The sequence below is a fragment of the Poecile atricapillus genome, chromosome 17, assembly GCF_030490865.1.
Source record: "Poecile atricapillus isolate bPoeAtr1 chromosome 17, bPoeAtr1.hap1, whole genome shotgun sequence".
In the NCBI taxonomy this organism is placed as follows: Eukaryota; Metazoa; Chordata; class Aves; order Passeriformes; family Paridae; genus Poecile; species Poecile atricapillus.
In genome coordinates, this window is record NC_081265.1 from 3,571,619 (window position 1) to 3,588,738 (window position 17,120).

Here is a 17,120-nt window from a genome sequence, read left to right on the forward strand (position 1 = left end):
GGGTTGTGTCTTCTCGTGTGAAAGATACTTTTCATTCCTTAGTTGAAGGATGTCCGTCTTTGTGAGTCTTCATGCTGCATTTTTTGTTCTTACATTTATTAATTTGTCTTGATTTCACAGAGCAAAGGACAACTCAGCAAGGTCAGGTCTATTTTCTGCATACTCAAACTGGTGTGAGCACGTGGCACGATCCAAGAGTTCCTAGGTAAGAAATGATGGAAGAAGTGCCCTTAATATTTCAGATCAAAATCATTTAAGCAGTGCTCTCCTCCAAGTCATCTCTGGCTAATATTTCTGAATCTTGGCCCCTCTTATTTTAACACTCTGTTAAAATAGTCTGTCTTCCCCAGTTCTTCAAGTTAGTATTGTTATGAAAAAATAGAAAACCAGGAAATAAATTACAGTAGTGTTTTGGAAACAGGTACAGTTCAGTGATTCTAGATTTCACATATGAATTAGAGCCAAGTCCAGATTTTAGTATTCTGCAACATAATGAAACAAACAGTAGAATCTGAACACTTCCAAAAGAAGTTCCATCAAGATACTTCAGTGAAAACTGGGTTGGACTGAAAAAGTCAAACTGCTTTTTCTGTTGTAATTACCTCAACACTTGGGAGAAAACAAGTCCTAAGTCTTTTAAATTCCGTGTCCTTATTTACACAATATCCATGTACATACCATTCATGAACGTACATGTGATTTTTGCTGATGTGTTTGAAAGAAAAGGATGATAGTGGAAATTATTGGTAGTTTCTGATTGTCCTTTAAATAACCAAGAAATCCTGTTGTAAATGATAATAAATCCTGTTGTAAACACTTGCCTCCTAAAGTCCACAAATGGTGGTGTGAGATTTGTGTGGTTTGAAATTGGCAGCCTGTGCTGGTGTTTGTGAGAACCAGAGGAACTCTGTCAGTTGCTGCTGGTGTTCCTGTGTTCCTTCTCATGGAAATGGGTGTCCCAGGAAGGATAAAATGCCTCAAGACCACACTACATTTTTCTTTGGGTTATTCTTTTGTTACTGTTTTTGTGTTAGAAGCTCATACCTTTCTTTGATGCAGCTTTGATGCTCTGCCTGCAGAGCTGAGGCTGCAGTTGTGTAGGAAGTCAGTGACTTGTGTATTATGCAAAACCAGACTCTAAAAGAAAAATAATATGAAGATCTAATCCTTAAGTTTGGGGTGTGATAGTTCTGTGTACAGTCTAAGTCAGCACTGCCCTGAGGTGTGGCAGCACAAACAGCAGGAGTGTCTCTGAGAACAAGAATTGTTTGCATGAGGATAAGATTTATGTCATTTCTAAGAGATATTGTATTTTGAGGCTAATAGCCATAGTCATGTAGCCAGCAAAAGTAATCCCAGCAGTACAGCAGCAGTGTGTTCGTGGGGAATAGCAGCAGAAGTTCAGTCTCAGACCTTCATGTTTCCTTTAGTGGCTCCTCACGTTTTGGGAATCCCTGCAGACTGCATCTTTTAAGGCATTCTGTCCCTTGGCTCTTTCCTCCCTCAGCTCCCATGATTTTGGAAGAGCTGAACACCTTTGGGAGGAGATGCACTGGAAAGTGTGAGGGGTCTGAGGTATCAGTTACATCCATGAGTAATCAGTGTACACTTTAGGAGACCGGCATTTGTTTTCAGTGAGGCTCTGGAATGAATTTACATCTTCCTAATTTCAGCAGAATTTTTCTTGAGACCTATTGAGCCACCTCTGCATTGCTCAGGGCAAAGCTGAGTCATTGTTCATCTAATCCTTGATTTGGAATAGTTTGTTAGAAAGCTGTTTGCTTCCCACAAGCTCATGGGGTTCTGGGGCAAAACAGCCAGTGCCATACACATCCCATGTGTAATTCTTCATGGAAAGTATAACTCTTCAGAAATACAGTTTTGTTTTGTATGAGTTTCTAAAGTGTGATTCACAGCTCCTTACGTGACTAATGTTGTTTTAAAAAATGTTTTCTGTCAGAATTGGTGCAGAACCGCAATTCCATTTTGACAAATATGGCAATGGTCTTTATTTTTGTTTGAAGCCTTTATTAATTTAACAGCTGAAGTTAGTTTGTAAAAATGAGGGTTATTTGATAAGAACTTTTTCCCCACGGCATGTGTTCTGGGGTGTGTGTTTTTGCTGTGGTGGGCTTGTACCTTGGGAGTAGAGATTCCAGCTGAACAGATCAAGTTTCTGAAACAATACATTTTCTCAGACTTCATGGAATTGTTCTGTTACATTTACGCTTGTTTGGCTCGGAGGCCAATTGCTGAGGTATTTTTCATTTTATATTTGTTTTCACAGGGATCTTAGCAACATCAATTGTGAAGAGCTTGGTCCACTGCCTCCTGGATGGGAGATCCGAAATACAGCAACAGGCAGGGTTTATTTTGTTGACCATAACAACAGGACGACGCAGTTCACGGACCCGCGGCTCTCTGCAAACCTACACTTGGTCCTAAAGTGAGTCTGGAGCCTCTGGCAGTGTGGAGGGAAGGCAGCGACTCCGAGGGGTCCTGGCTTCGGGTCAGGATGCACTCTGCCATTCCAGGAGGCTTTAGGGAGTAGTTCTTGGGCACACACCACCAGCCTACTCTGCAAACATGAGTTCTGCTGCTCTTGAAAAAAGCCTGCAGGAGCATTTAGGCAGGAATGTGGCTGTTGTGATGCACAGGGGCAGGGAAGCAAGTGCTGTCTAGTGGGAAAGATTGGCCCATAGATTTTTTTTTTCCCTAACAGCAAGAGAGACACTTTGTTTTCCTTATACTTTGTTTACTTTATACTTTATTCTATTTTCAATTATGAAGAGCTTGTTTTAAAATAAGAAGTTGCAAATGAGCCAGTGCTGTAAAATACTGATGAGTTAGGAAAGGGTGCACAAGTGCCCAGCTATTCTCCTGGAGTAAAGGAGAAATAACTCAGCTCCTGCCTTCAGTTTCAGAGTGGGACTAGTTGATGTGTTCTCAAAATAAGGCCCCAGTAACATAACTCAGATTTTTTACAAAAAGGGTAAAATAAGAACTGTGTTTTTTCTGCCTTAGTGTTTTGATATCTTAATTTCATCTCACAATTTTAAAAAGAGAAGGGGAAACTCAAAAGAATTCTGACTCGTGTTTTATTCCCTAGGCACTCATTACGCACTGGGGATTTTCTACTAAAAATGGAAACCAAAAAGCAAACAAATATTTCTTTTTTCTCTCTTAATTTTTTTCTCTCAGATGGCTTGTCTGAGGTACTTGGGAGTTTGATTCTATTGTTTCTCCTGCTAGCACCTTTTAATACTCTTGGGAAACACCTGTAAAGCTTTGAGTAGGTGTTAAGTGGACTAAACAATGAAGAGTTGGTTAGATGGGAAGCCAGGCAGCCCTGGGTGAGGAGTCAGTAGGAGGAATAGTTGTAAGGAAGTGAATCATTGGGAAGAAAAGCTGAAGGAAAGCATAATGGGAACAAGCACCGAAAAGACAAAGCTGAGGAATGGAAAGTCATATCCAGGAGTCAACATGTCTTTTATGTATTACACAAAAGCTGTCTAGCCTCTACCCAATATACATTTGAACCTCACACCCTAAGAGGGAGAGGAGCCTAAATATTGAAAAGAACATATTTTGTTTAGAGAAATCATTGGTTTGATGTGTGTATGTTATAGGACTTTAGCAAGTTACCATCATCCAGACACTTTGGGTGCTTTTTTTTTTCTTTTTTTTTTTAGTTTTAAACAAATCACATTTTAGCTGAATTGAAGTTGGTGGTTTGAAAATAAAATGATCTTGAAAAAAAATCAGCAATGAAAGGAACATGTTCATATTTGAAACACAGAAAAGTTCCTTAAATTCATTCAGATTTAGAAATTTTTACTTCAAGAATAACTTCAGACTCTCTTAGCTACAGCAGTGCAATTCTGAAACTGTAGAAAACTCAATGAACTGGGATGTATTTGACAAACTGGTCTTCTCAGGTGGGTTTATTTTGAAATGGCAGAAGGGGCACAGTAGCCAGTTCTACATGGATTGTGGAGGACAGATAACAGAGCTACCTTTGTTAGCTGGAAAATCCAATTTGACTTTTAATTTCCAGAATCACAGAACCATTTAGCATTTATTTGAACTTAGAGTTCTCCTACAGTGTACTGAAGTTTTTCATTTGTCCATCTGTCTTTCATTAGGAAAGGATTTCAGAAACTCACCAAATAGTGTCATCAGCAAAGTCTGCTGCCTGATAAATCATTTTTGGTGTTTATTCTTTTATTACACCAAACCGGATGTGTGGAAGTTTCCCCTGCCTTGAGCCCACCTCCTTATTTGTTCTTTAAAAAACAAACAAAAAAATGTAGTTTGCCTTAGGCCTGTCATTTTGTAAACTATCTAAGAAATAAGTTTAGACTTTGTGTGGGATGGGTGTGATAGATTTTTAGGTTCAAAGGCATGAGAAAAAGTTTACTCTCAATGACACTGACTTTTCTATTGAGCCGAGTAAAGCCATTTATTCTTCCAGTTATGACATTGTAAGTTATGAAAATAATCAGACTTGTTACCCAGTTCTGTTCTAAGACATTGACCAAGAGCTTGTGATAATTTTGATAAGCTATGGCACCTGAAAATTATTTAGTTGTATCCTTAAAGCACTGTATGGAATCAAGCATAGGCACTCAGCTGTGAAAACAAACTGAGAAATGAGATTTAATGACTTTAAGCACTGCAGATTGTTTAGCTAATACTGCACTGATTATTTTTAGTCTCATCTGAAAGATGGCATTTTATTTTTCTCCTCCTAGTACTTCCTTATTTTGGGATGTACTAGGAGGAGAAAAGCAATGGTTTCATTTAATGCTAAGTTCATGCTCACTTCAGAGATTGCATTTCCTTAAAGAATGACCCTGTTTAGCTTTGTGCTTGGGGGAACTGCGACTTTTTACCCTTAAAGGTGGTTTGGAGTTACATACACTTTAGTATGTAAATATGGTTCTAAATATGCTAATTTAATATATAAATATGGCCTTCTCTGGTAGTCCTGTACAAGGAATATTTTCACGTAGTCTTCCTTATGGAATTAGAAATTTCAGAAGATAGGAAAAGGATTTTGCTTTAATTTGTGTATCAAGTAAATACAGTTTCAATGAGTTCATATTTAAAACTAATCAGAAGTGAAAATTACCATGCACATGGCACAAATGACATAGAGCCACATTCTGGAACCACAGCCTGTGTCTGTCTAAATTACTATAATGATTTGTATTTTTCTGGGTGTCCCTGTGGAAAAGTCTGGAGGTGAATTTTGGTTGGCTAGGAGAGTTTTCTACTAGGCCTTGTCCAAAACAGACAATTGGCTGAAATTATAAGACACATTAAAATTGTTTGGTTGCATCTAATATATTTTGATCTTTGATATTTAAAAAAAAACAAACTAGCTTTCCACTGGAAAATGTTCTGAATTGTAATGTTTCTTATGTATCCAGTAAATGTAGGATATTCTCATGTGCTCCACAGAGAGATGATATTCTTAGGCTTTAAAAATACAATTTTTATCCTGTGTTGCTTGGGAATGCCATACTAAAAAGCTATAAAAATATCCACTCACTGTGTACAAGAAATGACACAGAGAGAACATCTCTGCAACATGATCCATTTACTTTTCCTAGTAAGAAGTCAGATTTACAAAATCTCTTAGAATTGCTAGTAAAAATACTTGTTTATCTGTGCCAATTAGTTCCATGTGAACTCCCACATTCCTGTGGTCCAGACTAGGCCAGGTACAAGGGACAAGGTCCTTGCCAAGCTGCCAGTACAAACATCTTTTTGTAAGCTTACTCTTTTCCAGACAAGCCATTTAAAACAGACTATGGTATTGACTGTAGATTAGAGGCAGAGTGTTTGGCAGATCCCTGAATTTTAAAATGGAGGAAGGGAAAACACGCAAAGGAAATATGGAAATGGTCTCTGAGAAATTCAGTGTCAGCAGCTTAGTAGTAAAATTGTATGGATAATACCTTATTGTATGTGCTGTAACCTTTTGCATACTTTGTAGAGTAGCACTAATAGAAATAACAAGCCCTAAAAACAACTGATAGTTGCCAAGAAAGACAGACCCATATGTCTTTGGTCAGGAAAAGAATCGCTCTGAATTTATTCTTTACTGGCCCCAGACGTTTTCAGCATAATCACAGTAATAATCACAGTAAATTGAAAGCAGTTTAGGTAGAAAGGCTGAACGTTTAAGAAGAGAGCAGGGGATGGATGAATGGGTCTCTGAGGCAGCTGTGTGTGTTTGCAGCCGGCAGAACCAGCTCAAGGACCAGCAGCACCAGCAGCAGCAGCAGGTGGTGTCCCTGTGCCAGCTCCCGGACGAGGCCGAGTGCCTGACGGTGCCGCGCTACAAGCGGGACCTGGTGCAGAAGCTCAAGATCCTGCGGCAGGAGCTGTCCCAGCAGCAGCCTCAGGCTGGCCACTGTCGGATCGAGGTCTCCAGGGAGGAGATTTTTGAGGTAACTTGAGATTTTGACCTGTTTCTTAACAGGGGTGGAAGGGGAGGGGGTTATTCACTTAGATGGAACCTCAAAGGCTGCAGTTAAAACTGGGATTTTACCGTGGTGAAGAGGAAGCATTCCAGGGGGATACCGAGACAGACATGTAATTGAAGTAGATGCATTTACTCTGTAGAGATGAACTAAATCAAGGAAAACTTTCTCTGTGGCTGGAGGTGTGCAGCCTGTGTCAGAGACTGGAGAAGGAAGCACTTCATATATCTGTAGATCCTGTCTCACTTATTCCTTGTATTTGAGGAGCTGATGACTTTTAGAGGGGATGTTACAAATGCAACTCTAGACCATTATTAGTGATCTTTGATACAGTGTAACTTAAGTATTGCAGAATAGGATTCCTCTTCAGAGTTTGGATTTCTTATCATCGATCTAAATTCTCTCTCCAGAATCAGACCGATTTTACAAACTGTCTGGGCTTCTGAATGGCCAGAGATGCCCACATCTCTGCATTCTGTTTTGGGACATGATTCAGCAAAATCATTCTGTTGACTTGACTAAACACAGTTATAATTCATTGGCCTTTTCTGGAGAACAGTTTGTCCTTTTGAGGACTTTCACCCATCCCACCCATCCCTGTTGCATTTTTACCCCACCCACAAATTTGATCGCCCCACTGTGTTGTCACAGTTTTTCCCAGCCAAGAGAGATTTGTGTTGGTCTTCCCTTTGGAGAGTCAGATCAGTTTGTAATCAGCTGAAAGAGGAAGGGAGGGAAGGCTACAGGATTATTGTGTTCTTGTCCAGTGCAGTGTGTTGGGTCCCCACACACTCACCTGCCTCTAATGTCCTGTAGAGACAAAGCTTGGGGATGATACTGGACATAAATAAAACCCAGACTTTGTTTTTTTCTCTAATTCCTTAAGCATTTGTTCTGCCTTTCAGCTTGCTTTCTATGTTTCCTTGGTGAACTCTTACTGACAAAGGAATAATCCTGTGGATTTACTGGGATGGCGTTGCTGATACCATTCTTAAGGTGCTTCTTGAAGGCTGGCATGTGTGTTTTACCCAGAGTACAATCTCCACTGCTGGCTTTTCAGGCTGCAAAAGCCACGAGCCATTATGGAAAACAAAAGGAGTTTACTGACACAATTTTTTTATAACTTATATGAGAATGAGGGAGAATGTTCTGGTCACTGTTCACCCCTGGAAATTTAATGGGAGGTGGTTCCTTCTCATCTTCTCATCATTTTATTTGACAGGTGTTATATTTGGAGAAAACAATCTGTGATCTGAGAAACTGATGAAAATCTGGAAGTATAATGTCTGCTTTAAGAGTGTTCCCTTTGGACTCGGGGTCTGGGGCTCCCTTCATCTCCAATACACAGCAGCAGCTTTTACTCTGTAAACAGCAGTTAATAAAAGGAAGTGTTGTGTGTTTACAGGAATCCTACAGGCAAGTCATGAAGATGAGGCCAAAGGACCTGTGGAAACGATTAATGATAAAATTTCGTGGGGAGGAAGGCCTTGATTATGGAGGTGTTGCCAGGTAAACAGTGGCTCCTGTGTCTCTTCCCTGTACCCAACCCTGCCAACCACTCCTGTGCTTTGAATCCTGAACCAGCCCAGTGTCAGCCCGGCTTCTTTTACATGATTCTTATTTATATTTATTTCTGTAGCAGATTAAATGTTAGAATAATATATGGCTTTAGGTGGTATTTTAAAAGAAAAGCTGTATCAAAAAAGAACTCATTTATTGGAAATAAAACGCAAGTTACACATCATATCAAACATCTGTCATATGTGAGAGGTTTTGGTATCTATTGAAATTGACATATTTTTCTTTGGTTAGTGAAGTTTGAGTAGCTGAGAATATATACCATTAAATACTTGGCTTTATGGCATAGTTCTAAACAAAAAATATGCTTCATTGCAAAATGTCACTGCTGTTTGAAGTGACAGACTTCAGTCTGTCAATAGGCTGAGGTTATTTTTCCCTTATAAAAAATTGACATGCCCAATTCTCAGACCATTATTTACTGATTTGTGAACACATAATTAAAACTTGAACTAAATATATCCATTAACTTAAAGATGGTTTATTTCAAAAACTTTGATTCCAGTATCTTTATATTCAAGTGAATACATAATCACTTGACTCTTGTCTTAGTGTGTAATGGATGTAGGAGAATCACAGTCAGAAACTCTCTTGGAAATAAGTAACCTGAAGAAAAATCTTGGAAAGATTTGGAAAATCTTGGAAATCCAGCAGCTGTCAGGTGTTGTGTGGTTACTGAGCTAGTAAAAATAATTCTGGTTTCACCCATTTCTCAGCAGGTTCAGAGATAACTTTCTTCACATTTATGTTTAATAGTAATATTTAAAAAATCAGATTATTTTGAAAAGATTCTCAGGGTAGGAATACATTTGTCTATGACGTACCAATAAATGATTTTATTTTCTAGGGAGTGGCTGTACTTGTTGTCCCATGAAATGCTGAATCCATACTATGGGCTCTTCCAGTATTCCCGAGATGATATCTACACCCTGCAAATCAACCCTGACTCCGCTGTCAACCCGGTAGGGCTGGTGCCGTGTGCTGATTTACAGATCAGTGTTTTCTGACCAGAAATCAAACACACACCTTGGGGGGGTCCAACACTCACAAGCCAAATGCTTAAAATTGGTGCTGCTGGACACTGAATTTGTACAATTATATGATAGTTTCTTTTTGTTCTTTGATCAAAGAAACGTCTCAAATGTGTTCTTAATTTTCTGTCAAATGTCAATTTATATTTCCTTTGGGAGAAATTCCATTTCTGTTGGTTATTACTTGTAAGACTCCTGAACTTGAAGTCAAGTGCTCTGTGTGCCGTGCATGAAAACAAAACCTCAGCATAGGGTTTGGGCTTGGGGTTTTCTTCTTTTCTGGGTGTTGAAATTTTGTCTCATGCTCAGCAGTGGGGGTCTTATTTAGCTGAATGGCTTTGTCTCTGCTCTGTTCCAGGAACACTTGTCCTATTTCCACTTTGTGGGCCGGATCATGGGGATGGCTGTGTTCCATGGGCACTACATTGACGGGGGCTTCACATTGCCTTTCTACAAGCAGTTGCTTGGGAAGCCAATTACTTTGGATGACATGGAATTGGTTGACCCTGATCTCCATAACAGCTTAGTTTGGATACTGTATGTACTCTGTAGGGTACCTCAGGATGTTAGAATGCTGTTTCTGTTATGTCATAATGGTGCTAAATCCTGGAAATAAGGTGTATTTTGATCTCCTGCTCAGGCAGAATTAAGAATTATCTTTCTTGCACCGTTCAGCTTCTTTAAGGCTAAAAATGCTCAAGCTACTCAAATTTGGGGGGGGAGGCTTGTGGAGTTCATATTAATTTATTAATTTTACCTATTGTTAACAATAACAGGTTATTAAAATATAACATTGAAACTTTGATAAAGGTTTTAAAATGTAACATAGTAAAACTGTATGTTCACCTTCTGCTTCCAGGCAGGACTTTGAAATGCCATTGAAAAATGAAACTGTGCTTCTGTCAGATAGAATATATTTGCAGAATATGTTTTCCCTCAGTCATTTGCTGCTTTCTTTGCACCAGTGAGAACGACATCACCGGGGTCCTGGACCACACGTTCTGTGTGGAACACAACGCCTACGGGGAGATCATTCAGCACGAGCTGAAACCCAATGGCAAAAGCATCCCCGTAACAGAGGAGAACAAAAAGGAATATGTCAGGTACATCAGCAGCTTTTTCCAGGGTTCTTTTTCTATTTCCTAAGGTGGGAGGGAACCATTACTCTTTGAAATAATTGTCAGTGTCGTGCTGTTGGGTTTTGCTGCGGGGTTGTGCAGTGCTCTGGTGTAATCCTGTCAGTGGGGCCGTGTTTTAGAGCTGGATAAATTGCAGGTGTATTGTATTTGAGTACATCCTCCACAAACCCAATTTGCACTTGCTTGCAGACTTTATGTGAACTGGCGGTTTTTACGAGGAATTGAAGCTCAATTCCTGGCGCTCCAGAAGGGATTTAATGAAGTAATCCCACAACATCTGCTGAAGACATTCGATGAGAAGGAGTTAGAGGTCAGTGCACCAGTGTTGTGTTGTGTCGTCAAGTGTAACCTCGGAGCCGCAGGAACGCGGGGCTGTGTCCCGGCAATCCCGGTGTGCTCTGACCTGGGAGAGGGGCAGGGCGAGGGCTGAGCAGCTCAGGGCACACCGAGCCTGTGTGTGCCTCCCATGAGAGCTGTGGCAGTGTTCCTGGAGGTGACAGCCCACAGCAACTGCACAAGTGGCTGCAGCCCCTCTCCTTTAGCTCAAACCCCTCTGAGCCTTCTGCAGACCTGCAGCGACCTTGGGCTGTGTCCCTGCTCCAGCAGAGTCCTGGTGCAGAGTTCCCACAGGGCAGTTTCCTCATGTGAAATTCAGTGCTGCCAGAACAGTGTCACTCCCTCCCAGCCCTTGGTGCACTGCCCTGACTGGTGTCAGGCACCTGGGGTTTGGCAGAGCTCGGTTTTGCCAGACTCCATTGGCCCCATAAATCCCACAGAAGGAAAGGTGCTGTCACAAATGAGTGTGCTACAGAATGTCAGGATCAGCATCCAAACTATATCCTCTGGAGCCAAATCCATAGATCCCAAGCTTGCTTGAAACTGAAATGTAATTGCTGAGGGGAGGGGTTTGCCATGTAAAATGGCCACAGGTAAATTATTCACTTGTGCTTCTGATCCCTGGGCTGGAACGTGGTGATTGCTCCTCCTTTATCCTGAATATTCTCAGTCCCAGCAGTGAGCCAGCCATGCTGCAAACCCAGCTGTAGAATTTTGCAGCTGTAGAATAAGAAAGGGGAAGGTCCAGTGTTCTTAGTCATGAAAACATTTTCAGAATTATGATGACATCCCCACTGAGTTTAACCCAATCCATTGTGGATCTCCCTTCAGGAGCACTGAAGGCTCAGTGCCAGGAAAGGCTGCTCTGTCTTTTGTGTGTTATCACAGGAATAAGATTCCTTTTGTGGGTCCAGAGCTGGACCAGCCAAACTACACCCTGGGCCATGCTCCTGAAAGAAATACTGAGGTCAAATCTGAATTATTCCTGCACTGTCATGCAGGGCTGGAATCTGTGCTTCTGTTTAACTGACAGGTCAAGGCCCTTTTGTCTGAGCTTAAAATGGTTGTTTGGGTTCTTTTTAATTTGAATTAAGACCATTTGAAAAATGGTTTGTGTACAGAGGTAAAATTTAAAAACCAAGAAAGATATATTTCTGGATTTCTTAATATGAGGGAAAAGGTAAAATTTGCCTTTGGTATAAAATCTGTCCGTTTTTCACAATCATTTCTTCATAATTCATCTGGCTCCAAACCTATTTCTATAGTGATCAATGATGAAATAATATAATAAATTTATTTTAAATTTACAGCTCATTATTTGTGGACTGGGAAAAATTGATGTTAATGACTGGAAGGCAAATACCAGGTTAAAACACTGTACCCCGGACAGCAACATCGTGAAATGGTTCTGGAAAGCTGTGGAGCTCTTCGATGAGGAGAGGAGGGCGCGGCTGCTCCAGTTCGTGACCGGCTCCTCTCGGGTGCCTCTGCAGGGCTTCAAGGCACTGCAAGGTAACAGCGCGGGTGTCTGTGCTGGGAGCGGGCATCAGCTGGAAATGAGCCTGAGAGCTTCACTGTGACTTCTAAACAACGATTTTAATGGTCTGATTACAATCACAGATAGTTCTTTTTTGTGTGTTCCGTACCTTCTTATGCAGGTGCAAATGGCTCTTTTGTTTCAGTTCTGCACTTCCTCCTCGGGCAGGAGGTTCTGATCAGCTCAGATCTTAGAGGGGTTCCAGAAGCCAGGGTTTTAATTCCTAACTTTTACAAGCCCTCATCAGTTGCACAGCTCTGGTGTTCCTTTAGACTGAAATGCACTAACACAGCTCAAACTCTGATGCTTATTTAACAGCAGAGTCCCCATGAGAAACATTGACCCCCTGAATTGTATTTTTAATGGCTGCTCAGACCAGGATTCCAGTTTTGCTCATGTTGGGACATTTGTAACCTCTTTGTCCTTTGTGGCGTCTTCAGTGCACACCAAGTCTTAAAGACAGCTGTGCTGCAGTGTTTTTTCCTTAGCAGAGACATTAAGGGGATTTCTAGTAGTCTGATTAATTTAATAAAATTATAAGGAATTGACATTGTGACTCAGTGGGATTTCAGTGGAACTGGCCGCTGTTCAAGACCAGTTATAAAACAGGGATAGGTACAGCTGTTTGTTATATAGAAGGGGCGAGAGAAGATAAATTAAAACCTGTTAGGATTATGCAGTACACTGTGTGAAAAAGGTGATTTATTCTTCCTTATCAGTGCCTTTTTCCTTATTTTTCCATGGTTTAAATAACTGCAGGGCTCTCTGGGTGGGCAAGGAGAAGGAGTCTGTCCCACAGCCATTGGGACTTTGCAGTTTTTTCCTGCTTGTTTATGCTTTTGTATTTCTTGGTGCAGAGCTTCTCTTTGTATTTTAGTTGCTCTCTTGTTGCAGTGCAACAAAGACATTTCATGTTATTTCACACAGTAGTAGAGATCTCCTCTGGATTTTCAGGTGCTGCCGGCCCACGACTCTTCACAATACACCAGATTGATGCCAGCACTAATAATTTGCCGAAAGCTCATACCTGGTAAGACTTTTTCAGTTCTCTGTTGTGATCCTTAGCTTAAAGACCAATCTGCTGCCAGAGTGTTTGGAGCAAGTCTTATTTATTTTGTCTTTTATGACATAATCAAAGCTATCCCTTAGGGAGCAGCAGTGGTGTGAAAACTGGAGATGGGTTTTGTTTAATGGAGCTGCGTGGCCTCCTTAAGCCTTGCTGGCACCATTTGCAGCTCAGTGAGGTGTGACAAACCTGGCAGTGATGGTTGGAGAGCTGAAACCTCTCTGTTTCCCTCCCAGCTTCAACAGGATCGACATTCCCGCGTACGAGAGCTACGAGAAGCTCTACGAGAAGCTGCTCACAGCCATCGAGGAGACCTGTGGCTTTGCTGTGGAATGACCCTCCCAGCCTCTCCCAGACTCTATTTATACTCCTGTCAGCCAGAAAGCCCTTCCTTCCCTCAGCCGAGACTCAAGAAATGCTTGAAATACAGGAAACTTTCCCTTTTCTACACTAGGACACTGGGAGGGAAAGGACAACTTTTGGATTTTTTTTTTTTAATTTTTTAAATTTTTTATTTCAAGAAAATAGGTTCTGTGGTTCCTGCCATAGGATCATTCAGCTGCTATTAAAAACTAATATCTTGAACATACAGAATGCTGACTTTTCCTACATTTCAACAGTTAAGCAGTATTCTATACTTAAAGACTACTACTATTTTTGTAAGAGGTAATCTATTATATTTGCCTACCTGATTTCTATTCTCAGATACCAAGACACAACTTCAGCAGTCGGTACAAGTCACGTTTCAGCCTGTTTTAAATGTATGATACTGAACAGCATCTATACCTGCTATTTTTGGAAAAAAAATATTTTGGATTATTCTAACTTGGCATAAAATTGGCTGAAAGAATCATTAATCTTTTTAATGAAAGCCACTTACATGTTAACTGCATTTTCTTATAGTAAACCATTATATTCTGCAATGTAAATTCCAGGTAAATGTTGCCACAGGGGCTTTTTTTATATTTTTCAAGCAGGAATTCCGAATACGACGTTTTGGGGTCCTATTTATATCATTTGTCAGATTCCTCCAGCAGAATTTCTAGCGAGTGACACAGACTGTATTTGGTACAGTCCTTGTGTTTACACATGGAATAACCTTTTCTTAATGAACAGTAGATGTTTTGTTGTTTTTTTTTTAAACAGCATTTTTCTAACAAGTCTGTCAAGAGTATTTTTTGTTGCTTTTGACCTTAAATTGAAACACTGCATTTTTCAGCTGTTGAAGCACTGATGGGCTTTGCCAGCAGAAGCCTGTCAGCAGTTTGTTCCTGAATCCATCCTGTCCAGTCAACCAAAGTTTGTTTGAATGCAGCCAAATCATATTCTATATTTGTTGATGCTAAAGATTTATCAGGTAAAACATGTTGTAATCTTTGTCCAGCTGCTCATGACACGTGGGTTTAAGTTACAACTAAGGAAAAATGGTGTATTGACTGAAATATGTGTAATGTGCTTTGGAAATAAGGTTGTAAGAGCACATAATTTATTGATTGTAGGGATGGAAGTAAGTATATATATGATTTATAGCATGGGTTGATCTCTTCAAAGGGGAATAAAATGCACTACCAGTAGAGGGAACTGAACTTTGACGTTAGTTTGGAAATTCTCAGTTGAGATCTGTCTGATCTGCTCGTGGTGTGTGGATAAATCAGGCTGCTTCAGAGACAGTGCCATTCTCCTCTCAGCCATGAGAATATTTGGAATAAGTAGCAGGTTTTTTCCAATCAGTGTTGTGGTTTTGTAACTTAGGTTACAATTAATCATCAAATCTGCACTATTTTTTCACTGCCAATGAGAAGAAAGTCAAAGGTATTGAAAATGCTAAAGGGATGGGATGTAACCAGCTGTTCCATGTTTGCAGTGTAAGTCACAGTGAAGCAGCTCATTTGCTGTCTGTTCTGTGGAGCTTGAACTAAGTTTTGCTCTGCCAAGTCTGACTGCCACAGTGAGTAAACTACTACTGGATGTTGTGTGTTAGAATAGCGGGCAAGGGACTACTTTTATAGAATTGTGGTGAGAATCTGGTGAGCCAAATCCACATGTTGGTTTATTTTTTTTGTACAGCTGTTGCTGGCACGTTTGTTCCAAGAGACTCGCTTCCCTTTCTGGGCTGGCTGCAGGATGAGGCAAGTTAGGGATGTAAACAGAAAGCCAAGAGACTTGCTGGGACAGCCAGGTTTGAAATACATCAGAGCCTTTTTATTTCAGTGGACTCTTGCACTCCTGGTGAAGGGCTGGTACTTTTGCATCCATGCTGGGCTCCCCAGTTCAGGGCCTTCAGGTCACTCTGTCACCATGCGAAGCTGCCCTGTGCCTGTGCAGCTCTGGGGGAGCACAGCAGGTTCCTGCCCACAATTTGTCACTCAAAGTGCTGCCTGTGGCTGGGGCCACAGCTCCAGCCCCACCCAAAACCTCTGCTCAGCCCCTGCCAGCTCTGAGTGGTGTGAGTGACTGTTGCAGGGGTTTTACAGACAGGTTCTTGTGACTGTTCACATATGAGTGTCATAGAACTCATAGAAGTGTGTTTTTTAGGTTTTTTTTTTATCCCCTGTCCTTGCCCAGGCTGTGGCCACAGCCTCCCTGGTCATGGAACATGGCAAATTTAAAATCTGGCTGGTGCATTTGTTGAATGCATAGTTTTGGTTACCTTACTGTCATAAAAGCATCTTTGGGGAGGGAGGAGATGAGCTCTGCAGAAAAGAGACCCAAGATCAGCTGATAATTACATTCATTTTCACAGCAGCCTTAGCAGTACATCTGTTTTTCTACCAAACATTTTGGTATGGCATTGAGAATTTTTTTTAAATTGCCACAGATATTGTAAATTTAATATATTAAAGGCAAAACTAGACAAATCTGCATTGAACTTTCCATAGCTGACAGATGAGGAGGAATATACCAAGTATTTTGAGTGCCTTTCTACCTTCATAAAGACTGAGAGCTTTAACTAAAGCACCTCATCACCCAGTCAGATGTTTATCTGAAAGTGGTAAAGGGTTGATTCCTTTCCAAAATTTTGTTTCAAGAACATGTCAGCTACTTTCCCCTCAAAAAGGTGCTAAGCCTAATATTGCATTTTAACCTTGGACTTTCACCCCATGATTAATGTGAATATTTATTTCAATGTGTCCCTCTTACTGGGTTTTACTTTATCCAGTCTTTAGTTGTTTTAGAGAGATGTCACATCATGGTTTTATGCTGTTGCTTTTCATTATGAATGTTTAATTATGAACAGTGACTTTTGTAGATTTCAAATATACAGTTCACAGTTGAGTTTCAGAGGATTTAATTTCTCGGTGTAAAGAGTTTAGTAATGGTGCTTTGTACAGTATGTATTCTAATTTTTTTTTTTGCACATAGGTTCAGTTTCCCTAAACTGATTTATTTGTACCAAATTTTTGTGTTGTACTAAAGTCCAGAGCACACAAGCTGTTTTGAAATTCCTGTTCTACAACACTACATCTGTACTGAACTCCTGGTGCGTTTAAAAGGCTGCATTGATGGAAGTACAAGCTTTGCTCCTGTCACAGCACCATCCTCCAGCTCGATGTAGCATCTTTTTAAACAGCACCACACAGTTAGCAGGTGCCATTGTTGTACTTTACACTATGTAGTAGGTTCCTGGCTCTACACATCCTCAGAACCTTGTCTGTAGTTGTAATTAGTTTATACATGTGTAATTACTCCTCCACAAACTGACAGTTCTTAGTTTATCATTTCCATTGTATTTATTACAGAGTGTTTTAGCATTGCTATCATTGTATTTTCACCCAGCTGTTACATGAGCTTTAACAAAAAAAAAAATCTGTATAAAATGGTTTTTAAGTACTTAATGTATGTACCCATGCAGAAGTTGAGCAATAAATTGTATGCTGTTTGCACTGTCACAGCATCAATGGTTTTAAAAGTTTTAAGTTTTTCTTAATTAAATCTTTA

General features: G+C 40.4%; 2 protein-coding genes across 2 annotated transcripts in view; both read left to right on the forward strand.

Moving 5' to 3' along the window:
- The window catches only part of SMURF2 (SMAD specific E3 ubiquitin protein ligase 2), a 60,464-nt gene extending 43,373 nt beyond the window's left edge, over positions 1 to 17,091 (forward strand). Inside the window, exons 9-19 of the mRNA XM_058852704.1 lie at positions 121 to 205; positions 2,288 to 2,446; positions 6,251 to 6,461; positions 7,900 to 8,003; positions 8,920 to 9,034; positions 9,462 to 9,640; positions 10,069 to 10,206; positions 10,432 to 10,552; positions 11,889 to 12,090; positions 13,070 to 13,145; positions 13,418 to 17,091. Of these exons, the coding sequence (XP_058708687.1) occupies positions 121 to 205; positions 2,288 to 2,446; positions 6,251 to 6,461; positions 7,900 to 8,003; positions 8,920 to 9,034; positions 9,462 to 9,640; positions 10,069 to 10,206; positions 10,432 to 10,552; positions 11,889 to 12,090; positions 13,070 to 13,145; positions 13,418 to 13,517 (1,490 nt within the window). The 3' untranslated portion in view covers positions 13,518 to 17,091. The remainder of the gene's footprint in view (positions 1 to 120; positions 206 to 2,287; positions 2,447 to 6,250; positions 6,462 to 7,899; positions 8,004 to 8,919; positions 9,035 to 9,461; positions 9,641 to 10,068; positions 10,207 to 10,431; positions 10,553 to 11,888; positions 12,091 to 13,069; positions 13,146 to 13,417) is intronic.
- Positions 1 to 17,120, forward strand: part of PECAM1 (platelet and endothelial cell adhesion molecule 1) — a 141,326-nt gene that overhangs the window by 37,596 nt on the left and 86,610 nt on the right. The gene's annotated exons all lie outside the window — the stretch shown is intronic.